This window comes from Enhydra lutris, unplaced genomic scaffold (genome assembly GCF_002288905.1).
Source record: "Enhydra lutris kenyoni isolate GAN:26980312 unplaced genomic scaffold, ASM228890v2 scaffoldscaffold21, whole genome shotgun sequence".
Lineage (NCBI taxonomy): Eukaryota > Metazoa > Chordata > Mammalia > Carnivora > Mustelidae > Enhydra > Enhydra lutris.
The window spans coordinates 48,722,667-48,749,111 of record NW_019154105.1 but is presented as its reverse complement, the minus strand read 5'-3'; the positions used below and the strand labels follow the sequence as shown (position 1 = coordinate 48,749,111).

At 40.7% G+C, this 26,445-nt stretch overlaps 1 protein-coding gene across 1 annotated transcript in view; it reads right to left on the bottom strand.

The window, feature by feature from the left end:
* Positions 1–21,859: 21,859 nt before the first annotated feature.
* The window catches only part of LOC111149097 (SEL1L family member 3), a 99,873-nt gene continuing 95,287 nt past the window's right edge, over positions 21,860–26,445 (bottom strand). Inside the window, exon 24 of the mRNA XM_022506013.1 lies at positions 21,860–22,114. Within this exon, the coding sequence (XP_022361721.1) occupies positions 21,975–22,114 (140 nt within the window). The 3' untranslated portion in view covers positions 21,860–21,974. The remainder of the gene's footprint in view (positions 22,115–26,445) is intronic.

The following is a 26,445-nucleotide window of genomic DNA, read 5'->3' as shown; positions in this document are numbered from 1 at the left end:
GACAGAAGAAAGAGAAATTAAGGAGTCCATCCCATTTACAATTGCACCCAAAACTATAAGATACCTAGGAATAAATCTAACCAAAGAGACTAAGAATCTATACACAGAAAACTATAAAGTACTCATGAAAGAAATTGAGGAAGACACAAAGAAATGGAAAAATGTTCCATGCTCCTGGATTGGAAGACTAAATATTGTGAAAATGTCTATGCTACCTAAAGCAATCTACACATTTAATGCAATTCCTATCAAAGTACCATCCATTTTTTTCAAAGAAATGGAACAAATAATCCTAAAATTTATATGGAACCAGAAAAGACCTCGAATAGCCAAAGAAATATTGAAAAAGAAAGCCAAAGTTGGTGGCATCACAATTCCAGACTTCAAGCTCTATTACAAAGCTGTCATCATCAAGACAGCATGGTACTGGCACAAAAACAGACACATAGATCAATGGAACAGAATAGAGAGCCCAGAAATAGACCCTCAACTCTATGGTCAACTAATCTTCGACAAAGCAGGAAAGAATATCCAATGGAAAAAAGACAGCCTCTTCAACAAATGGAGTTGGGAAAATTGGACAGCCACATGCAGAAAAATGAAATTGGATCATTTCCTTACACCACACATGAAAATAGACTCAAAATGGATGAAGGATCTCAATGTGAGAAAGGAATCCATCAAAATCCTTGAGGAGAACACAGGCAGCAATCTCTTCGACCTCAGCCGCAGCAACATCTTCCTAGGAACATCGCCAAAGGCAAGGGAAGCAAGGGCAAAAATGAACTATTGGGATTTTATCAAGATCAAAAGCTTTTGCACAGCAAAGGAAACAGTTAACAAAACCAAAAGACAACTGACAGAATGGGAGAAGATATTTGCAAATGACATATCGGATAAAGGGCTAGTGTCCAAAATCTATAAAGAACTTAGCAAACTCAACACCCAAAGAACAAATAATCCAATCAAGAAATGGGCAGAGGACATGAACAGACATTTCTGCAAAGAAGACATCCAGATGGCGAACAGACACATGAAAAAGTGCTCCATATCACTCGGCATCAGGGAAATACAAATCAAAACCACACTGAGATACCACCTCACACCAGTCAGAATGGCTAAAATTAACAAGTCAGGAAATGACAGATGCTGGCGAGGATGCGGAGAAAGGGGAACCCTCCTACACTGTTGGTGGGAATGCAAGCTGGTGCAACCACTCTGGAAAACAGCATGGAGGTTCCTCAAAATGTTGAAAATAGAACTACCCTATGACCCAGCAATTGCACTGCTGGGTATTTACCCTAAAGATACAAACGTAGTGATCCGAAGGGGCACATGCACCCGAATGTTTATAGCAGCAATGTCTACAATAGCCAAACTATGGAAAGAACCTAGATGTCCATCAACAGACGAATGGATAAAGAAGATGTGGTATATATACACAATGGAATACTATGCAGCCATCAAAAGAAATGAAATCTTGCCATTTGCGACGGCGTGGATGGAACTAGAGGGTATCATGCTTAGCGAAATAAGTCAATCGGAGAAAGACAACTATCATATGATCTCCCTGATATGAGGGAGAGGAGATGCAACATGGGGGGTTAAGGGGGTAGGAGAAGAGTAAATGAAACAAGATGGGATTGGGAGGGAGACAAACCATAAGTGACTCTTAATCTCACAAAACAAACTGAGGGTTAATGGGGGGAGGGGAGTTGGGGGGGTGGGATTATGGACATTAGGGAGGGTGTGTGCTATGGTGAGTGCTGTGAAGTGTGTAAACCTGGCGATTCACAGACCTGTACCCCTGGGGATAAAAATATATTATATGTTTATAAAAAATAAAATTAAAAAAAAAACTAAAAAAAAAAAAAAGATGCACTTCTTCTAACTATCAAAGGCAATAAATTAAAATGAGCTGCCTTTTACTGCCATTAGATTGGAAAATATTTAAAATTCTAACAATCATAAGTGTGGGTGAGGATATAAGCTACGTGGGGCTCCCAGGTCCTGCTAGTGGCAGTGGAAACTGGTATAACCTCATTGGAGCCTCACACAGGAATCAGGTACAAAATATACCCTTCAACACATGAGTATCACTTTTTGGTACTTTTCACAGAAACTTCTGGCAAATGTGCATGAAGAAACTCAGACAGGAAATATCCACTGATGTATTTTTTGTCCTAACAAAAACCAAGAGGAGAATGAGTAACCAGTGATATAACTACAAAATGAAGTATATAGCAATATTCCTGATGCATCAACATGGAGAAATCCCAAACACATCAGGTGGGATGAAAAACACATTTTAGAAGGACATTAAGTAAATAGAATTTTGAAACATTCAAAATAATTCTATACAATGTTTGTCTTTATTTACATATGTAGTAAACATTAAAAAAATTTGCTGGAATTAAAAATACTAAATTCAAGTGGCTACCCCGAATAGAGAGGAGGGATGGCTGTGGGGCATGTTCTATGTCTGTAGTATTTTGGTGTTTTAAAACCAATCACCAAAAGACAAAAGAAAAAGGTAACATTTTACAAAACTGATCAGTGATACACGAATATTATTTACTATACTTTGTAGCACTTGAAATCATTTCAATAAAATAAACAAGAATGCAATAGGGATTGAGCAGTGAGTATGAAAGAGCACAGCATTTTTTTTTTAAATTTTTATTTTTTGTCAGGGTTTTACTTCCCAGAGCTACTATTTGTAACATTGGGGCACTGGGCAAGTCCCTTTACTTCTTCAAAACTCATTTTCTCCAGCTGCCAAATGGGTAATAATTATAATATTACACAGTTGTAATAACTATAAGGTTAAGGAAGATGAAGATTGAGCAAGGTAGTGAATGCATGATCCTTGTACGCTAATTGAGTGCTTAGCTAAGTATTAACTTGCATTATCATCATCTCAGTTGACTAGGGGAAGGGCATTCTGGAATCACTCTGACCCTCATTTCTTGACTCTTTTTAGAAAATGAGATTTTATGCATTAGATCCCCAGAATTTATGTATTTTTAAAAGATATTATTTATTTATTTGTCAGGGAGAGTCGAAGCAGGGGGAGAGGGAGACGGAGAAGCAAACTCTCTACTGAGCAAGAAGCCTGATGCCGGACTTGATCCCAGGACCGTGGGATCATTACCCAAGCTGAAGGCAGACGCTTAACCAACTGAACCACCCAGGCATCCCGAATTTATACATTTTGTAACTGCAAATTTATAGCCTTTGACCCACATCCCAAATTCCCCCACCCCCATGGCCCTGGTAACCACTATTCTACTCTTCGTTTCTAGGATTTCTGCCTTTTTAGATTCCACATATAAGTAATATCATATTTATTTTTGTCTGTCTGACTTATCTCACTCAGCATAATGCCCTCAAGCTTCATCCATATTAATGCAAATGGAAGGATGTCCTTCTTTCTCATGGCTGAATAATATTCCATTATATATGCACTCATGCACACACACACACACACTCACACACACACTATGTCTTCTTCATCCATTTATTCACTGATGGCACATATCACTTCTTTATCTTGGCTGTTGTGAATAATGGTGCAATAAACATGGGAGTTCAGATATCTTTTCTATATCCTATTTCCACTTCTTTTGGTTATATACCAAGAAGTGAGATTGCCGGATCATATGGTAGTTCTATTTTTAATTTTTAACAATACTGCATTATATACTTGAAAGTTACTCACAGACTAGATCTTAAATGTTCTCACCACAAAAAAAAAGAAATGATAATTATGTGATGTGATGGAAGTGTTAGCTAAGGCTATAGTAGCTATCAAATAGCAATGTATAAGTGTGTCAAATCAACTTTGTATACGTTAAACTTCACAAATGCTATATGTCAATTACAACTCAATTTAAAACAGTGAGATTTCATCTCATATCTGGATGACATGGCTAGGATGACATGGCTAGGAAAGCTAGGATATAAGCTTGGAACAGTTTCTTTTTTAAAGTCTGGTTTTAACAAGAAGCTGAGTTTCAACTAGAGCTGCTAATTAAGTCTGCAAGGAGGACACAGTGCTGATTAATCCAGCTCTACCTGCTGGTGGCAGATCCTCAGAAATAACAGAGTTGTCATCTTCCTCCAGCATGGTGGGGAGGGCAGGCACAGCTACATACTCAGCTCTTTTGGGCTTGTTTTCACATAATCTGCCAGAATACTCAAAGTGGCACTTACCGCAGGCTTCTTGGTATGATGATACACCTGACCAGTCCTGTAATTACTTACTGTGGTCCTTCTCTGTGTCAGCATCGTGCAGGGTGGGGGGTGACCCAGAAGTGTCCCTGCTTTAATACTAAACAGTCCCACTGCAGAGACAAAGCAAATGCCAAAGCACAAAGACCTGAACAACAGGGCGAAAGTATGAAATTGATTGCTTCATTCAGTGGTAAAGACAACAAACCAGAGAATTTTTAGAGGGGGCAATGAGCAGAGGCTGCAAGAAAGCATCTCTAGCTTTGGCCTCAGACAAGCAGGAGTTGAAAGCAACCCCCCTCCCTCTTCCACAGGAAGCATCTGCTTCCCTGCCCACATGGCTTACCTACGTGACTTGCTTTAACCAATGGGGTGTTAGGAGAAGCGATGTGAATGAAGCTTTTATTTAAAAAATATATTATTTAAAAGATATATTTTTGGGGGGTGTCTGGGTGGCCCTGTTAAGCATCTGCTTTCCCTCAGGTTATGATTCCAGGGTCCTGGGATGGAGAGCCCCACATGGGGAGGGGGACTCACTCCTCAGCAGGAAGCCTGCTTCTCCTTGCACTCCCCCTGCTTGTGTTCCCTCTCTCACTGTATCTTTCTGTCAAATAAATAAATAAAACCTTAAAAAATAATAAATAAATAAATACATAAATAGATAGATATAATTATTTATTTGCGAGAGAGTTGGGGGAGAGGCAGAGAGAGAGGGAAAGAGAGAATCTCAATCAGACTCCCTGCTGAGCGTGGAGCCCGATGCCAGTCTCGATGCCACCACGGGGGAGATTGTGACCTAAAAATGACCAGTGGAACGTTCAACAATTGAGCCCCAGGCAGCCCGGAATAAAGGCTTTAAATGCACTTGCACTGTTAGATTTTTGAGCCTTTTGCTATGGGCTTGACATGTGGAGCATGCCTGGATGTACACCACAGCCTGGAAACAAGCCCAGCTGAGTGCTGCCTAGATTAGCCAAACCACAGCCAACCCACAGGTGCCTGAGTGAGGAATAGCTGCTTATGGCTGCATCCCAGCGAGCTCTACAGTGGCTTGCTCCTTAGCAACATAGTTTCTACATCTGTAAAATGGGGAAAATATGTGTCTGACTTCCAGTGGTACTGTAAGCATTAAGTGGAATATAAGCCAAAAGTCTCAAATTTCAATCCCCTGAGGATGCAACTGAGGTGCATTCATACTGATCCCCGATTTACAATAGCTCCTCTACTCAAGATGAAATTCCCTCCTCAAAAACAGATTATCAATAGTCTTGATGTTTCTCAGTGTGTGTGGGGGGGTGCCCCCTTCCCCCACCAGCCCCTGGTCCCCAGAACTCTGCCAGGGTACCACTTGAAGCTTGAGTTCTGCTTTGGCTGAGCAGCTCAGAGTGGCTGTTTGGTGCGGCTGCAATAGAGATTCACTGAGAAATAGGAGAGGACACAAATTCTATGGTGTGGGACAGCTTGACTCACAAACTTAACAACTCTCTATTGCCTGCTGAGTGGTGTACTACAGTGGGACACTGTGCTAGATTCATGACTTGGGGTAATTGCTTTTATAAGGATAGAAAATACTCTTTCCCTCATTTATACTCAATTGGTGAACTACACAGCCTGGTCAGAAGTTTGTCAGAATTTAGCAAAACAGCACTTTCAAGTGTGGAATGTTCTAGAATTGCAGAGTTAAGAGATGCCCTCTGATAGCAACCACAGCAAACCCAGTTTAGTTCTCCTGTGCAGCCCTTTGGTCCTTTTGCTGACTGAGTCTGAGTCCATAGGATCAATTTATTCCCTGCCTTCTATAAGACCTGGCCAATCCACAGCCCTCAAGTCTGTCAGGCTTGTCTGAACCCCAGCCATGAACAGCAATCAAGATATGTTCCCAGAAGACATTCTAGCTTCCATGCAAATCCAAGTCTCCAAACAGTGTTTTGTGAGGTGGGGTATCCTTCGACCACTCTCAAGGGTAGATCGGGTCCTGCTAGGATCCCTGCTTACAGAGACAGAATAATGTACAGAAAGTACGAAATAAATGGCAAATAGTGAAGAGTGTCAATTCTCTTCCAGTTTCCAGAGGCCGAGAAATTTGAGCTGGATTATGGCATAGTTGAAATGAGAAAAGGAGGGGGTCTGAAGTTTCTGTGTCTGGTGTGAGTGAAAAAGCCCAATGCTTGTATATCAGACCTTGACATCAGCTCAGAGATGACAGAATGAGACCAGTGAACTGAGCCCAGATGGTCTGCTGGTTGCTCAGGGTTCCTTGAAAGTCATGTACATCAGGTGGGCCTGCTGTGGGTGATTGCGGACCTGTGGGTGACTGCAGACCTGTGTGTCTCACATACCCTTTTGGTGATGAAATTATTAAAAGGCCTCCCAGAATTCCTATAAATGTTTCCTAAAGTCCTAGTGAGTACTGTTTTTCTTATACTGTGACTCTTCTCCAAAAGTGAACATTATTCATTTAAACTGTTATTAACCCCCTATTAGCTTAATCATTTATTTTTTTTTAATTAAGACTAGTTTTTCTTTTAAGGTTTATTTATTTATTTTAAAGAAGGGGAGGGATAGTGCCAGCAGGGGATGGTGCAGAGGGAGAGGGAGAGAGAGAATCTCAAGCAGACTCCATACTGAGCGCAGAGCCTGATGCAGGGCTTGATCTCAGGGTCATGATGTCATCACCTGAGCAGAAATGAAGAGTCAGATCTTAACTGACTGAACCTCCCAGGTGCCTCAAGACTAAATTTTAGAGCAATTTCAGCTCACAGTAAAATTCAAGCAAAGAAACAGAGATTTCCCATTTACCACTTGTCCCCATACTGTAGAGTGTCCCCCAGAATCAACTTCCCCTCCCCGAGTGATATATTTGTTACAGTTGATGAACCTACAGTGACGTGTCATTTTCACTCTAAGACCATAGTGTACATTAGAGTTTCCTCGTGGTATTATACGGTCTCTGGGTTTGGACAAAGGTATAGACATGGATCCATCTTGAGAGTATCATCTGGAGCATTTTCACTGCCCTAAAAATCCTCTATGCTCCACCTATTCATCCCTGTCCTTCCCTGTCACACATCTCTGGCAACCACTAAATTTGACTATCTCCATAGTTCTGCCCCTTCCAGAATGTCATATAGTTCCAATCATATAGTATGTAACCTCTTCAGATTGGTTTCTTTCGCTTAGTTCTATGCATTTAAGTTTCTTCCATGTCTTCTCATGGCTTGACAGCGCATTTCTTTCTAGCCTGCATATAATTCCACTCTCTGGGCTTACCAAAGTTTCTTTACCCATTCACCCACTGAGGGACTCCTTGTATACTTCCACATTTTGGCAATTATCCATAAAGCTGCCATAAATGGCCATGTGCAGGTTTTTGTGCAGAGAGAAGTTCTCAATTTGTCTGGTAAATACCAAATGCAATTGCTGGATTGTATGTTAAGAGTACGTTCAGCTTTGTAAGAAGCCACCAAACTGTCCTCCAGAGGGCTGCACTGTTTCATGTTTCCATCAGCAATGAATGAGAGTGCTTGTTGCTCTGCCTCTTTGCTGGTGTTTGGTGTTGTCAGTGTTCCAAATTTGGGCCATTCTAATGGGTATAAGCTTTTTGTTGCTTTATTTTATTTTGGGGTCAAAGTAGGACTCTTCCATATGACCAGTTTGGGCACCACTTGACCTGGCCTGGGGTCCTGGCCAAACAACTCTGTTCTTCCTCTCCACAGAGATGAGCCCTTCTGGATACAATCTGGCTTTGTGTCACATTGGGGGAAGCTATAGGGCTTCTCAGCCCAGCACTCACCTGAGCTATGTGGGACTCCAGGTGCAGACAGGAGGCCTGCTGTCTGTCCCATGGCTACATGGCCTGCTGCAGGAGGCCCAGGTCAGAGAGGCAGAGGGAGAAGTGTGCCTGAAAGTGACGAATGATTAAAAACACATGAGGCAAGATGTGGGAGGGAGAGGTGGGGGCAGGCCATGTCCAGGCATCAGAGCTGCAAGGAGAAACCCTCTTCCTATTCTACAACCTCTCAGCAAGTTCTGCCTGGCTGAGTAGCCCAGCCTCAGGAAGGGACATGAAATATGAGTCAGGCCAGTTCTCAAGGATCAAGCCAGCTTACATTCTTTATGGACTGAATAGAAACAAGAAGATAAGAGCTCTCTTTCCTGGGTGCCAGCCAGCCTTCATTCTGAGTCCCTGGTTTCCGTAGATTGACTTCCTAGGAGAATGACTCTTGGTGTTTCTAATGCCTTAGACTTGCCCTCTAAAGAATCGTCCCAGTCCCTCTCAGTGCCATGTTGAAACTCTTTGCCACTCTGTAAGCCCCAGGAGCTATCACATGACCACATTCAGCTTCTTGACCTATTGAGAGACCAAGTGACATTCAGGTGGCCACGTTCTCTGGCTTTCTTTTTGCAAACTTTCCAGAAGGCAGGTCCATGCCTGTTCAGAACCAGCCTTTTCTGAGCTCACTCACTGCTGAGTTCCCAGTCATGCTAACCAAGTGGGGCACCAGAGACCCTCCGGTCAACGTGAACTCTCTGCTCCCCTCTCCCCCACATTCACCTACATTCACCATTCATCTACTGAGGTGAATGTGCCTGTCCTCACCTGCAGATCCTCATTCAGGCAGCTCTCCCCACCTGACATGCTCCTCCTCTCTGCCTAAAACCTTTTGCAGGCTATAGGACTGAGTCCCCACCTCTGTGACTATCCCTCACTTTCTGGCTACCACTCTTGCTCTCCATCACTGAATGCCTTGAAACATATCTTGTATTATCTTGGTAATGGGTTGCAAAGGTACGTACATCACACAAAGATGTGCAGTGGAAATAAATTTTCTTTAGTTTGTCTATAGTCTAGACTTACATTGGAGTGCACATCATCTGGGTATTATTGATGGGGATGGGTGGGGGAACTATTTACTCCAAAGTAATAAACTAATAGAGTATCTTTGGGGGATGTTCAGTTTCTTTAGGTAAAATGCTTCCTCTTTCAGAATCACCCCCCGCCCCCCAAATTCCCTTGCAAGATGGTAGAATGGTAGAACCTGTAGGATGCTTACGGTGGTGTGTGAAGTCTTCATACTATCTAGTCATTGGGCCAGCCTCCGAAGCAAACATCTGCAATCAGCACACGTGTGGTCCCTTCCCTTGGTCCGGGCAGTGCTTCAGAGACATCTTTTCCAACTGCTGCTCACCAGTGGCCTCCATTCTGGCTTTCACGGATGTTTAAAGATTTCCATAACTAGGGCACTTGGGTGGCTCAGTCAGTTAAGCATCTGAATCTTGATCTCAGCTCAGGTCTTGAACTCAGGGTCATGAGTTCACACCTACTATGTCAGAGCCTCCTTAACAAAATAAATAAAGATTCCATAGCTGCAGCCCCTCTTAGAGAAGACAGCCAGCAATTTCAGCTACCTTCTCCATTTCTCCCAGGGCACGCATAGGTTTCTGCTCATCTTCAAATCACACAGAAAGCCAAGAAGCCTCAGGGAAGCTTGCCCTTTGCTACAGCAAACAAAGGCACTGGTTGAACCTTAGGTACGGGCAAGAGGGTCAGCAAGACTGGCAGGACACAGAGGATGTTGAGAGGATGTAGAAAAGGAGAACCATGGCATCTGCTTTCAAACTCTGTTCCTCTCTTCTTTTACCCATCGTTGGCTTAAAGTGTGATTTTTTTTCTCTTATTATACTCTTTCAATCATAATATCTAGTTGTCGCAAATGGAAGGAATATTGGCTCTCCACTATTGATAGAAAAATCCTTGAGCTAATTCTCCAAATCTACCCTTTGATATAACTCAAGAAATGTAAGAAACCCATTCTTTCCCCAGGCTTAGTTGGCAAGCCCCTTATCCTGTTAATGAAGTCAAATATCTGTTTTCTTCCGCTCTCTGGTTATAAGATTTAGGTCCCTCTCTGAGGGAGAAAGTTTCAAAGGAACACAAATTGTGGGATAAATTAAAATACATCGGTTTAATATTTGCAAATACTGTCCCAAATTACATCTTGTTTAACGCTTATGCTTTTATTTAACTTTTTATATTTGTCGGTCTTCTCTCTCCAAGTAAGTAAAACGTTTGTTTTATCCACTGGAGAGTTTCACACACTGTTATACACAGAGTAAATTCACACAGGAAAATTCAAAAAAAATTTTATAGCTTCATCAAAGTGTCATTGACACACAACATACTGCACGTATTTAAAGAATATACAATCTGATAGATTTTGACATATGTAAACACCCACGAAACCATCATCAAAGTCTAGATAATGGGGGTGCCTGGGTGGCTCAGTGGGTTAAAGCTTCTGCCTTCAGCTCAAGTCATGATGCTAGGGTCCTGGGATCGAGCCCTGCATCGGGCTCTCTGCTCAGCAGGGAGCCTGCTTCCCCCTCTCTCTCTGCCTACTAGTGATCTCTCTGTGTCAAATAAATAAATTAAATTAAATTAAAATCTAGATAATGAATGTATCTATCACTCCTAGAAGTTTCAAAGGCATCTTCTCTGCCTCTGCATCTCACTTCAACCATTGCCTGCCCTAGGCGATCACTGATCAGCTTTCTGACATTATAGGTAAGTTTGCATTTTCTAGAATTTCATGTAAATGGAAAAATTTGGTATGTACTCTTTATTGTCTGCTTTCTCTCACTCAGCATAATTAATTTGATATTCATCAATAGCTTATGTGTATCCATAGTTAATTCCCTTTTATTTTATATTGGGTAGTAATGTGTTATATGGATATACCATATTTGTTTATCCCTTCTTTTGTTCATGGACATTTGAGTTGTTTCCAGTTTAGGGCTATTACAAAGGAAGCTTCTATGAACACTATATATACAAGTGGACATACATTTTTATTTTTCTTGGGTAAATGCCTAGGAATGGAATGATTGGGCTGTACAGGAAGTAGAATTGCCAGATTTAGTAAACAAAAATATAAATTAATTAAATTAAATTAATTAATTCAATTAAATTGAATTTCAGATAAACAGCAAGTAACTTTTTAAATATATATGTCTTGTTAAATTTTTAGGCCATACCTGTATTAAAAATTATTTATTATTTATGTGAAGTTCCAATTTAACATCCTCTATTTTATCTGAAAACACTAAATTAATTAAATGAACACTTAGCACTGTTAACTTCTTAAGAAACTGCCAGACTTTTTTTCTGAAGTGGTTGTAACATTTGCATTCCCACAAGCAGTAAATGAGAGTTCTAGTTCCTTCATGTCCTCATCAACACTTAGTATGATAAAAGTTTTTAATTTTAGCCATGCTGGTAAGTACGCAGTGGTATCTAATGTGATTTTTACTTGCATTTCCATAATGACTATTGATACTGAGTTTATTTTTAATGTTCTTATTTGGCATTCCTATAGCTAGCTTGATGAAAAGTCTCTTCAGTTCGTCTACCCCCCCCACCTCTTTTTTTTTATTGAACTTCTCATGTCTTATTATTGAGTTGTAAGAGTTCTTTACATATGCTACATGCAAGCCCTTTGTCATGTACACTTTTTGCAGATATGTTCTCCCAGTTTGTGGCTTGTTTTTTTCATTTGTGTTAACAGTGTCTTCTGAAGAGCAAGAATTTTTCATTTTCATCAAATCTGATTTATTGATATTTTTCTTTTATAGTTCATGTTTTTTGTCCTTTATATAAAATCTTTGACAGTTCAATATTACTAATATCTTCTTTTAGAAGTTTTATAGTTTTAGCCTGTACATTTAGATCTATGATCCACTTTGAGTTAATTTTTATCTATGGTGGAAGGTAAGGTACAGGTTTAATTTTTTGCTTATGACTATCAAGTGTTGTTTTTAAGAAAAGATTTTTCTTTCTCCAAGGAAGTTGAATGTCTTGCCCAGTTTGTTGAAAACCAATTGACATATATGTGTGGGAATTTCTAAAATCTCTATTCTGTGCCACTTATCTATATGTCTATTTTTATGGCATTACTATGCTGTCTTAATAACTGTAGGTTTATCATAAGTCCTAAAATCAGGTAGCATCAGTCCTTTAGGTTTTCTTTTTCTGTTTTTGTTTGTTTGTTTGTTTTTGTTTGTTTTTTTAGTATTGCCTCAGTTGTTCTAGGTCCTTTGTATTTCTATATAAATTTTAGAATCAGCTTGATAATTTCTACCAAAAAAAAAAAAAAAGTCTTGCAGAGATTTTGATTGCTATTGCCTTGAATCTATAAATCAATTTGGAGAAGATTGACATCTTGAAAATATTAAATCTTTTCATCCATGAACATGATCTAGCTCTTCATTTTATTTAGCTTTTCTTTAAGTTTTTCAGTAATGTTCTTAATTTCAGAATACAGATCTTATAAATCTTTTGTTAAATTTATTCCTAGATGTTTCATATTATCAGATGCTCTTGGAAATAGCTTTTTTTTTTTTTTTAAATTTCATATTTCGGAGCATCTGGGTGGCTTAGTGGTTAAGCATCTGTCTTTGGCTCAGGTCCTGATTCCAGGATCCTGGGATTGAGCCCAGCATCAGGCTCCTTGCTCAGAGGGAAGCTTGCTTCTCTCTTCCACTCCCCCTGCATGTGTTCCCTCTCTTGCCATCTCTCTCTCTGACAAATAAATAAATAAAATCTTTTTTTTTTAAAGATTTTATTTATTTATTAAAGAGACAGAGATCACAAGTAGGCTGAGTCAGGCAGAGAGAGAGGAGGAAGCAGGCTCCCTGCTGAGCAGAGAGCCCGATGCGGGGTTCGATCCCAGGACCCTGGGATCATGACCTGAGCTGAAGGCAGAGGCCTTAACCCACTGAGCCACCCAGGCACCCCAATAAATAAATAAAATCTTAAAAAAAAAAAAAAAAACTTCACATTTCCATTGTTTTTTGGTAATATGTTAAAATATAATCTGGTTTTGTATGTTGACTTTGGGTCCTACAGGCTTACTGAAGTCACTTAGTTTTTATGGTATCTTTTTTGTGTATTTCTTAGAAATTTTACAGAGGACTTTCAGTACAATACTAATAGAATGGTGAGAGCAGACATTTTTGCTTTGTTTCTGGGAAGCATTCATCATTAAGGGAAATGTAGCTGTAGCTATAGCTTTTGCTGTAGACACCCTTCATGCAATTGAGGTATTTCCCTTCTCTTCTTAATTTGATGCCTGTTTTTATCATAAAGGAATGTTGGATTTTGTCAAATGTCTTTTATGCATCTATTGAGATGATCTTATTTTATATTTTTTTGTCTTTTAATATGGTCTTTTAACCAACATTGATTGGTTTCAATTATTAAATTGACCTTGAATTCCTGGGATAAACCACATTTGGTCATGATGTATTTTTTTTTTATTTATTACAAGTTTCAATTTGCTAATATTTGGTTAGAGATTTTTGTATCTGTGTTTATGAGAGTTGCTGATCTGTGGTTTAGTTTCCTTTTCTTGTATTACTTTGGCTGATTTTATGTCAAAGTAATGCTGGCCTCATAAAATAAATTCTGAATTATTTCCTTTGCTTAATTTTTATGAAAGTGCTTGTTTAGAGTTGGCATTATATTTTTCTTAATTTTTTTTAAAGAAAAAAAAAATTTAAAGTAATCTCTACAAACAACGTGGGGCTCATACTCACAACCCCAAGATCAAGAGTTGCGTGCTTAGATAACTGAGCCAGCCAGGCTCCCATTTCTTAAATTTTTGATAGAATTCACCACTACAGTCATCTGGGCATGGAAATTTCTTTTTGAAAATGTTTTTAAACTATGAATTCAATTTCCTTAAAAGCTGTGGACTGTTCACATTATCTATTCTTACAGTAGCCTTGGCAGTCAGTTCATGTCTTTTAGCGAATTTTCCATTTTGTGTATGATGTCAAATTTATTGGTGTAAAGTTTTCATGATATTCCCTTATTATTTTTATGTCTGTAAGATCTGTAGTGATATTATTCATATATTCCTGATATTGGCAATTTTTTGTCTTTTCTATGGAGCCTTATGAATTTCATTGATTTTTTTTTCCTCAAATAACCAGCTTTGATTTCATTGATTCTCTTTACTTTTCTGGTTTCAATTTCATTAATATCTTCTCCTTTCTTTATTATTTTTTTTCTTCTGTTTACTTTGAGTTTATGTTGCTCTTCTTTTTCCTTATGGTAGAAATTTAGATCATTGATTTGAGAACTACCTCCTTTTTTTTTTTAAGATTTATTTATTTAGTTGAGAGAGAGAGAGACAGCATGAAAGAACATGAGCAGGGGGAGGGGCAGAGGCAGAGGGAGAAAGAGATTCCTCAAGCAGACTCCCTGCTGAGTGCAGAGCCCAAATTGGGGCTCAGTTCCAGGTCCCTGAGATCATGACCTGAGTCCAAATCAAGAGGAGGCCATTTAACCAACTAAGTCACCCAGGTGCCCCAAGATCTACCTCTTCTCTTACAAACAGTTAATGCCATACAATCCCACAAATTTTGATGTTATGTGCTTATTATTATTCAGTTCAAAATATTTTCTAATTTCCTTCGAGATTTCTTCATTGATGAATGGTTTGTTTAACAATGTGTTGTTTCTTTTCCGGCTATTCTAGTTGCTTTATTTTTGTTAACTTCTAATTTATTTCCACTGTGGTCAGATAATATATTCTGTAAGATTTCTATATTTTGAATTCTATTGAGACTTGTTTTATGACTCAGGATATAGTTTATCTTCATAAACATTCCATGTGTCCTTCAAAGGAATGTGTATTTTGTGATTTGGGGGTATAGTGTTTTATGTTAAAACATTTATAAAGTGTTTTGTTATTCAGGTTTTCTGTATACTTACTGATTTATTTTTAGTTGTTTCATTACTGAAAGAAGTGTGTTAATGTTCACATTTTGTGGGTTTGTTTATTTCTCCTTATTTCTATTTATTCTATCTTCTATATATCTTCTATATCTATATTCTATCTGATTTATTGTCCCTTTTAATGTAATGAAGTGTCCTTTTTTTTGTCTCTTGTAACACTCTTTTTCTTAAAGTCTGTTTTGCCTGATATTAATAAAGCTACTCTAGCTTTTTTATTCCTCATTTGTATCTTTTGGTAATGTGTTACTTTTAGAAAATATTATTTATTTTTAAAGGTTTCTTTCTAGCTTTTTCTAATTTTAAAATCCAAGCAGTTTCATCAGGGCTGACTTTTTCTCACCAGTGTCTGATTCTCTGCTTTGCTGATCACAGCATGTGCTTTGTCTGTCTATTGGTTAATCCAACACTGTCTTCATAACACTAGAGCTTTTGCAAAATATACGTTAGCACAGACTTAGTAAAGGAAAGCCAAGGCTAGAATCACAGTGAAAGCCAAAATATTACAGTGTCTACTCATTTTTTTTCCCTTCAAAAATTTTCACATGGTAACAGACTGAACTCCAACTAACACCTGCCAATCCTGAGCACTAAGGCCAATTTTAGTTTGTTTTGTGTTTCTTCATTGCTTGTATTTGGACCTCAGGTACCCGAAGTTGAATTAATCATTCTCTTCAGTTCATGGCACACCACCACTGCTCTTTTTTTATTGCAATACTTTTCCTTCGCCCACGCAGTCTTTCTCCCAGTCCCTGCCTCTGAATACTTCACTAGCCACTCTAATAGTTTGAGCCAGTGATACATGAGTTGAGCCAATGATTCTTAATCCCCAGTAGTTCCTCCATCTCCACCAGGAGACACCTGTAAATGTTTGGAGAAGTTTTTGGTTGTCCTGAAAATGTGCTACTGGCATTTAGGAGAGAGAGACCAGAGATGCTGTGAAGCATCCTACAATGCATGGGACAAACCCCCACAACAAAGACGTTTAGAAACCCAAACGTGGATATCACCAAGGCTGAGAACTACTTACGCATCTGGAAAAAAAGTATAAATATACCCACACAGAAATATATACATATATTATGTGTGTATACAAATGCATGTGTATATAATACTCTCTGGGACTTTGATTTTTAACTTACATAAATAGTGTTGAGATACAGATCTTATTCATTTTCTTACTTTTTTCCTGTGTTAATATATTTGTTGACATCTTTCTATGTGGCTGCTCATAAGTCTAGTTCCTTTCTTTCTGACTATTGTATTGTTTTCCACTAACATACATCTGTTGCTTCTGTTGTCCTACTGATGGACATCCAGGCTGCTCCATCTCCTTGCTCTGTGAGATAGCACTGTGATAAATATCCTCTCTCATACACATCCCCTGTCACACCTGTGCAGTCTGTGGAGCCCATCCTTAAGTGTAGGCTTGCTGGGTAATAAACAATTCATTTTCACTAAGTACATTACTGCCATATTATATACCAGTTTGCCCTCCTGCTAGCTAGGCATGAGAGCTTCTATTCCCCCATATCTCAGACTATTATCTGTCTTTCTCATTTTGCGAATATATGGATATGAAGTAATAGCTTCTGATTTTAATTTGTATTACTTTGACTTCAAGTTACATTGAGCTGCCTTTTATCTACTTGTGAATTGTTAGATTTTTCTTTTTCCATGAATTATCTGATCATATGCTTTGAATATTTTTTCTACTAGGTTTTCTATTGTGGTTGATTAGTGTGCACTCGTTGCACATTGTAGTTATTGATCTTTTGTGGTGATGGATATTGCAAATGCCTTCTCCTAATCTGTCACCAATCTGCCAATTTTGTCTATGGTCATCAGAACAGAAATCCTTCACTTTTGAAAAAAAAGAAATCTATCTACTCTTTAAAAAATCCTTTCTAATTCAAAATCAGTAAAATACTGTCCTACATTTACTCCTACTAGACTTCCAAGTCTTCCTTATACAGTTAAGTCTTTAATTAAATTTGACATTTTTTTTATAAAGGACATACAGTGTGCATCTTATTTTTCTACCTATGAATAGCCAATTTCTTAACTCTGTCTACTAAATATTCCATTCTTAGTCCAGCTGGATTGTGATGATACTTTATCATACACCAAATGTCCATTTGTAACTGGCCTGTTCCTGGGCTCTCCATTGTTCCCCTCTGAACCATTTGTCCATTCCTTCATAACGGCACCCACCGTTTGCTTTACTGTGCTTTGTAGTAAAATGATGTTTGGTAAGTCAATTCTCTTTCCTCTTCTTTTTCAAATGTTCTTTACTTGTGCATTGACTTATATTCTTCCATACACATTTTATTTTATTTTTTTTAAAGATTTTATTTATTTATTTGAGGGAGAGAGAAGGAGAGAGTGAGTGGAACACAAGCAGGGGGAGCTGCAGAGGGAAAGGGAAGAACAGGTTCCCCGCTGAGGAGGGAGCCCGATGTCAGGTTCCATGTAGGGCTCAATCCCAGGACCCCAGGGCCGCAACCTGAGCCAAAGGCAGATGCTTAACCCACTGAGCCACCCGGGAAGCACCCTTCCATATTTTTTAAAAGCAGTATGTCAGTTCCTCATAAACACAAATTCAGGACTTTGACTGAAATATTGAATGTGCACATTAATTTTGAGGAGATTAACATATTTATGTTATTATTCTATCCATGGACATGGCATATTACTTTATATCTTCTTTTATGTACTTCAATATTTTTTAGTTTTCTTTGCAAAGATCTAGTGAATTTACTATTGGGTTAATTATTGGACATTTAAAAACTGTTGGTATTATAAAGGAAATTAATATTTTAATTATTTAGTATTTTTTAGTATAGGAAATCCTAAATATTCTATACTGCTGGTATAGGAAAACACTATTTTTTTAATTGACATTTTATCTTACATTTTTTAAGACACTTTGATGGGACTTCAAATGAGTTACAACTTTGCATCTTCTTCTACCAAATAATGGAAAGAAAGACTACCACTTCCCCAGCTAACTGAGGCTTGACAATGATTAAGCAGTAGATGAATCTGGGAGTTGCTCTCAGCTTTGCCAAAATGTGGTCACTAAGAATAAAGAGAAGGAAGTCTAAAGCATGGGTTGTAAACTCAAATACCTAGGTGGGCTAAATCACCGAGGTGTAAATCAGTAGGGAACTGTGGGACTGGGGTAAATAAGAAAGTACAGCCTCTATCTAAAAGAGGCAGACCCACTTAGCTTCAGCTAATTCTTGTCATGCAGCAATGAAAGCTATTTTTTTTTTTTTCACAAGGAAGGGAGTTTTATTGCACTAATCATGCAGAGTGAGCACGTGTTGAAGGCAGGGAACATTTCACTTTGCCTAGGATCTTGAGCAAGCTGAGTGAAGGTCTGGATAGGTATCAAGAAGCTGCTGATGTTGATCGAGATGTCGCTCCAGATGGATCCTGAATACCGTGTGAGGAAATTCTTGGCCCTCTTAAGAGAAGAAGGAGAAAGCTATTTTTTTATGTGTTCAGATTTTATTAGGAGAAGCCCTAAATCTTTGATTTTAAGATGTTAAGAAATTATTCAAATTTTTAAAAATATTGGATGGGCCAAAGAAATCGCATCTGTGTGCTAGATTTGTTTCACAATCTGCTGGTCTACACCCCCTGGTCTAAGAATGTTCTAAACGGAGGGACAGTAATAGGGAAGTAAGTGAACATCAACTCTGGACCTCACTCTTCCATTCTTTTCCCCCACCTTCACCCCATGTTGACTTCATTGTACAGGGTTCTAGTCCAGTCAGCCTAACACTAACCTCATAGGAAGTAAATTTAGAACTTGAGGAGAGGAGGAAGGTTGAGGCTTGAGAAGGTGTGAGCTAGACCCAGATCATACAGGCTGAGAACTCCTGAGAGAACAAGTGCCTAAGCTGGGACATGAATTGATGTATGACCTGCCTACCAGCTTCACCTGTAGTAGTTTGGTGCTGGAGCAATTCCAGCTCTTTCCAGCATGACCTGGAGATGAGCATGTTTGGACAACTGTCTCAGATCAAGATGGCTGCCATGAGCCCATGTTCTGGAAGTGAACCACCTCCCACAGTGTCTTGGGTTGGTATTATGGGGCTGAATTGTGTCCTTCCAACATTGAAATCGAATACTCAGTATCTCAGAATGTGGTTGTATTCAGAGATGTGGCCTTTACAGAGATCATTAAGGTAAAATGAGGTCATTAGGGTGGGCTCTGATCCAATATAATAATGTTCTTATAAAAGGAGATGAGAACACAGACACACACAGAGGAAAGACTGTGTGAAGACACTGGAAGAAGGTGGCCATCTAAAAGCCAAGAAGAGAGGCTTCAGAAGAAAACAGCCCTGCTGCACCTTGATCTTGGACTTCCAGTCTCCAAAACTGTGAGGAAATACAGTTCTGTTGGTTAAGCCCCCAGTCTGTGATACCTTGTTATGGCAGCTCTAGCAGACTAATACAGCTGTGTTCCTTGGAAATAGACTCTGAGATGCAGGGTTGCATCTGGAGTTTTACGGGACCAGTGTCAGGAAATCTTACACAAAAACAAGGAAGGCAGAATGAGGTAGAGGGAGAAATTGAACTATAATGAGGTTGCCACCAAGGTGGTGTTCTGGAGTTGGGATGGCCCTTCAGGGCTCTTTCAAAACAAGGCAAGAAAGCTTTTTTCCTACATAGGTCATTCTTAAGGTGAAGGGTGGTGCGAGGTGATTCCTCCCCCCCACCACTCCATTCCCCAAAACATTTGGGAAGGTCTGAAAATATTTTTGGCTGTCACAACTGGGTGTGTGTGTGTGTGTGTGTGTGTGTATGTGTATGTGTGTGGTGGGGGAAGCGTGCATGCATGGCATCTCATGTGTAGACCCCAGGGATCCCACTGCTAAGTATCCTATGATGCCCAAGGCAGCCCTTATAATAGAGAGCCATTGGTCCCAAAAGTCCATATTTCTGAGGTTGTGAAAGCCTGCCCTACATCAACAAGTCATTGGGCATGATGTGCTCTTGCAAGGACATAACCTTGGGTAGGTTCCTAGAGCTGATGGCAATTCCCAGTGAGCAGTCTGACGTCTTATGATCCCAGCAGCTGAAGAGTGAGTGTTTGTCATGAAGGGAGGGTCCAGGTAAAGCAAAGAGCCCTTTATCTGGACCGTCAGACTTCTCTTTCTTTCCTTTCCCTTTTTTTTTTTTTTTAAAGATTTTATTTTTAAGTAATCTCTACACCCAATGTGGGGATCGAACTTACTACCCTGAGATCAAGAGTTGCATGCTCTACCAGCTGCACCGGCCAGATGCCACTCAGACTTTTCCTTCTAATAAAAATAATAACCAACCATGTTCAGGACACTGTCTTGGGGGTTTTACCTATGTTATCTCATTTAAGCCACATGACAGGTCAGGAGAGGTGGAATTTATTACCCTTATTTTATAAACAGTAATCCAAGACCCAGAGGGCATTCATCACTCATCCAAGGTTATTGACCTCAAAAGTTACAGAACTGAAATCTGAATCCAGGGCCATCTGACTCCAAAGTCTGGCTCTGTCGCAAGCAGGGAAGACAACCTTTGGTAATACAAGAACAGTCTACACGGTACACAGAGGAGAAAGAGCATGGACGGCAGACGTCACCCAGAACGGATATAAATACAGCCCCCACATACCCGGAGCCCTGACATACCGTCCGGTACCATAAAGACATTGCAGGGGGCCGACTTTGAGCATGGGACCCCTGGAGGGGAGTCCTCTTCCATCTGTAAACAGTCATGGGTTACCAGAAATAATCCCTCTCATCAGGAGGACTCTCCTTTTTTTTTTTTTTTTGGTTGCCTCCTTGAGGAACATGCATGCACCTTGTAGGAGGTCCATGGACTTTGTAGGAGGACAACAGTAACTACGAAAAAGAAAGCAAGCCACGTCCCAGGAGTCAACAGTATAAAAATAATTTTTATTTGCTACTGTAAATAAAGTAGTGCAAAGAGTAGTTTGGACCCACAATATTGCATTACTGATTTATTTACTACCTTAGCAGCATACAGTGTATGGACAGTCTGCTCTTCCTCTTCTTCTCTCTCTCTGTCTCTCACACACACACGCATACACAACCCCCTTACACAGACTCAGGCAGGCATAAGGGTAGGGATGGAACTATGAGCTAAAGGCTTATTTCCTGCATATTCCACTGCCACCATTCTATTCTAACGGGTAATTCATGGAGAAGACTACAGGTAAATACTAAGAATTTTCTAAGTGGTATTTTATGGAGTCAATTGAAAAGGAAATGATATCCAACAATGTCATTAAATGATTCGGAAGCACAATCCTAGAAAAAGTCAAGGAGAAAAATGTAAACCCATTTACAAAGCCGTTGCTTTCCCTGCATTTCCAGCCACAACCGATTTCTTTCAAGGTGCCTTAGAACTGCTGGGTCTTGGAAGTCCAATTGAAATCTGCCTTTTGGACTTAGAGGAGCAGTGCTGTGGCCAACACACATCCCAAAAGATTCTCAAACTGATAGAGAGGTCACAATTTTCTGTTCTTTAATGAAAGGAAACAAATAAGTGGCTAAGGTTCTTAAAACACATCTCAGTGTATAAGGATTCAGATATGCCACAGGGCAAACCATAACCCCCTCATACACATAGTCACTAGGGAGGGACTCTGCCGTGACCCAGTCAACCTCGCCAACACACCCCTGTGATCAGGATGTTCCTTGTATTTGTTTGATAACCTTTGGTTTACCCACTGCCTGTACTGGGTACTTCCTTGTAATCAGATTTGATGGGGAAAAAAAAAAAAAAAGACACCAAGTGCAAAATTCGCATCCAGTTGACAAGACATGTAATGTGTTTCTCAGTATAATGCCCTAGCCCCAGCTTTCCAATACCAGCGGCTGTCGGGGTTCTCTCTCATCGGGAGAGACCTGGAGTGCACAGTTTACTCTCGAGGCTCTGCGTTATTACAGACGGTGGGCTGGTCCTGAACAGAGGCATCTGTAGCTGGAGTCACAGCTGGACTTGTGGAGAGAGGTGTGGGGTCTGCGGAGGCTCGGGCTGGTGTTGGATGGGAACCGCTGGCTGCAGAGACACATGGACAGCAGGTGCTGAGTACTCAAACCAGTGTAATGCAGGACACACAACCACATCTAGACCCTGCAAGCCAGGGCAGATGCTTCTGGTCCAGTGGCCCTGACACTAAGAGATGAGTAACTCTACACCGTTATCTAGGTTCCTTGGACTTTGGTGTCCCCTATAAAATGGAGGACTGGAATAGATGTTCAAGGATCTCTGAACCATTTCTGACGTCTTGGGATTCTAAGTTCTGGATTTATGCTGTGATGTCCAGGCAAATGTCTGCATTAAAAAAAAGAAAGAAAGAAAGAAAAAGAGAGAGAGAGAGAGAGGAAGAGAGAGAAAGAGAGGGAAGGAAGGAAGGAAGAAGGAAGGAAGGAAGGAAGGAAGGAAGGAAAGGGAAGGGAAGGGAAGGGAAAGGAAAGGAAAGGGAGGGAAGAAGGAAGGAAGAGAGAGAGGGAGGAAAGAAAAAAGAAGGAAGGGAAAGAAAGAAAAAGAGAGAGGAAGAAAGGGAAAGAAAAAGAAAAGAAAGAAAGGGAAAGGGAGAAAAGGCGAGAAAGAAAGAGAGAGAGAAAGGGAAAGACTCTCTGGTCTATGTTTCCTTGGCCATCTCTTTTTTTCCAAAGGTGTTGACACAATGAAAGCCACGAATTATACCAGTCAATCAGAAAGGAATGCTCATTTTATTCACATTCTTACTCTCGCTGGATGAAGTATCAAATTTGGTTTAAATTATGTTATTTAAATAAATGCATATAAGTCTTAGAAATTATAATTATTAGGTTTAATTATTTATCAATCTACCTTTAGTAAGAAGGTTGAACCACCGTAACTATTAGGGAAGCTTTAAAGTTTTGTACTTTATGTCAGCAGTTTTCAAAGGGCAATTTGGGTTCCCAGGGGACAGTGGGCAACATTGGTAGATGTTGTTAGTGGTCACAGCTGGAGAGCAGGCTGCTGCTGGCGGAGTGTGGGTAGAGGCCGGGGAGGTCACAGAGATCCTACAATGCATGAGGTAACCTGCCTACACCAAAGAACGATCTGGCTCCAAATATCAGTAGCTCTGAAATGGGCACACCCCGCTTTCTAGACCGAGGCTGAGAGGCACCCTGGTTCATAAGATCGTGGGATCTGGAAACTGGCCACTCTTCTTTATCAGTTATGTGACTTGGACAAAACCCTGCTCTCCTTCTGCCTTTAAAAAAATGGGGGAAATACGAGGCTCCTGGGTGGTTCCAGTCATTAGCGTCTGCCTTCAGCTCAGGTCCTGGGATGGGGCTCCGCCTTGGGCTCCCTGCTCGGCGGGAAGCCTGCTTCTCCCTCTCCCACTCCCCCTGCTTGTGTTCCCTCTCTTGCTGTGTGTGTGTGTCTCTCTCTGTCAAATAAATAAGTAAAATTTTTGAAAAAACTGGGGAAAATAAAAGTATTTACACCCATGCTGAATTGTTGCAAGGACTAAATGAGTTAATGTATACAAAGTGCCCAGAGGAGGCAGTTTGAGGACCAGTGTGACACATGGCTAACACAGTAGCCAGAGTTTGTGCAAACGACTGCTCACGAGTCTTTAATTGGGGATCTCACTCAAGCTCAGCGGTCCCCAAGTCTTAGACATGTTCAGTAGGTGGGGCTGTTTGTAATGGTGCCCAGTGTCCATCCTGGATTGTACCAACCCTAAGAAGATGACACCACATGGACAACCTGACTTCTAGATAAACTCTTCGAGGGTTCCATCTCCACAAGGCCATTCCAGAGACTTCAGAAACGAGCTCCAAAGCCTCTGGATGTTCTGGATATGGAATTTCCTAGGAACCCCTTCTCAGAGCTACAGAATATTTTGCAGATCCGGAGATGGTTTTGAAAGAACAGGACAGTGATGATGGTTGGTAGGATGGGGAACCAGGGTATTATATAACGATGTGATGTTTCTAGGTTAAAGCCATCACTTTGGTGGGTGATCTCACCAAGGCAGGGAGCGTGAGACCCAGTGACATGGCACAAAGACCATTGGCTGTAGTCAGGAGACCTGGTCTAGGCGAGTCTCATTTATCTGCCACTAAGAGTGACTTTGGGGTAGGTACTGAGTGGCAGACATTTCAGTACTAAAATGCTTGCATCTCATGGGTCTCAATGTCCACATCTGTGAACTGAAGGGCTTAGATTGGATGGTGTCCGAGACCCCCTTGGGGCCTGAGATTTATGTTTCTGATGATCTCTGAGGGAGTTCACAAAGTACTAAGGCAAGCATTTTTTTTTTTTTCCCTTTCAAGCTCTGGAAAAAAAAAGTTTGAATCACCATGGTAACAAGATAAATCAGCAATCAGTTTTCTGATTAAAACAAAAAAGTGCCAATGTGTAAATGTAGAAGGAATGCGTAATTAGCATTGCCACCATTTAAATCTTCTCATAAGAAAGAACATAATAAAAACGCTTGATGTTTCTACAGTGAATCTGTTATTACCCACATGAGAACACTCTCCCTTCCAACAGGGGGTTCGCAATCACTGGATCAAGCCCCCCACAGCCTATCATAATTTTAAAGTGGCCTTTTTGTGTCTGCTCACCTGAAATGTGTGCTAATTTGATTACCAGCCTGGAATCAAGGTAACCAGGAAAATAAGCGTGCCGTTTCAAAAATTACAGAGCATATTCCAGAGCCAAATCGAAGTGATTTTTGTATTACCTGACACTTGGGGGAGGGGGACCATTTTCTGTACCTGAGTGAGACTAACTGAAAGCTGGCCCTAAGAGGGGTAGACCAAGGTGGGACAGACTCCAGCCCACTGGCCAACCAGGGCTCACTGCCTCTTTTTGGATGGTTTGCAGTCTACGAATGGCTTCTCCATTTTTAAATGGTTGAAAAGAAATCAAGAGAGGAGTAATATTTTGTGACAGGTGAAAACAAAAGAGATTTTGCTTTTCACATCTGTAGTAAACTTTAACTGGAAATGAGCCACTCCCACTCATTTTCATGCGCGCTCAATGGCCACCTTAGCCCTATAATGAAAGCCAAGTAGTTGAGATGACCCTCAAAGCTCCAAATGTTTATCATCTGGCCCTTTGCAGAAAAGGTTTACCAACCCCTGTTGTGGACCATTGTAGGAAAGAGTTGTGCTTGCCAGGTGGCCAGATGGGAGCATAAAAGTAAAGAGTATGAGGGAATATACTGGGTCAGTCCCGAGTTAATAGAATGTTTGCAAAGATGGCGTCCAAGGGGAAGGGAGCAGAGAGGGGGAAGCCCCAGAAATCCTACGCAATGAAGATCTAGCCTACTTCACCTGGGCCTCTGGATCTAGCGGGATCCCAGGACAAGTATAAGATTCATGTCATTTCAACATTTCTCATGAGGAAAGCTACTGGGTCAGCGCCAAGGGTGATGAGAAAAGTGAAATCTCTCCATTAAATAGCTCTGACTTGAAAGCTACTACTTTTTTCATGAACGCCCCTTTCTGAGATTTCACTGTAATTTTAGGAGCAGCCTCATTCACTGGAAATGTAGATGACAGGAAAAGAGCAGAAACAGTTTCATTAATCTTGGTCATATCATCCTTCTTGTTTTCAAAGTCCACTGCACTAACCACTTGGGCAGAAAGAATGATTCGGCCTCAATTCTGGCTGTTTTGAATAGAACAACATTGGTTTAAGAGGTTACCTCGTCATACCCAGGGCCTGCTAGTTCAGCCAGGTCTCGCTCTATGCTGTGCATTCTACCGAGACATCAAGTTTCCGGTAAGACTGGTAAGGCAGGACTCTTTCTGGAGGGGTACCTTCCATTTTGTCCCCATCCTCTCTTTGCCTTCCTCCGGGCAGCCAGCCAGCCCCCATGCTTTCTCAGTCTCTGGGGGGACTTTTGTTTGGTAGGGACAGAAATGGAAATTGTTCTAGACATACTTTGCTTGGGAATTTTTTTTTGTTGTTTTTTTTTTCCCCCCCAAAAGCCCGAGTCCATTAAGGCAATTATGCTTGGTGGCCCCAACAGGGAGGGGAGAGGAAGAGCGCTTCAGAGACTCAGCGAGGTAGGCAGAGGAGTGTCTGGAGCCTGGGAAAGTGGCTGAGCCTGGTTGTGTGTTGTCCTGGTGGCAGCAAAGTCCTCACCTCGTGGCCCCTCAGCAATCTCAGGAAGAAAGCATGGGGGGACAAAAGGTGAACTGCAAAGCCGATGGGACTTCTTGGTGACCAGAAGCTGCAAAGCCAGTGGACTTGGAGGGACAGAGGCGGCCCAGGGCAGTGTGCATTCTGCTATCAGGCTGGCGGTCACATGAGCGGTCCTGGCGCCACCCAAGACCCAGGGATCCTGGAACTCCTGGAACTCTTGAGATCCTCGGTCTCAAGAAAGACTG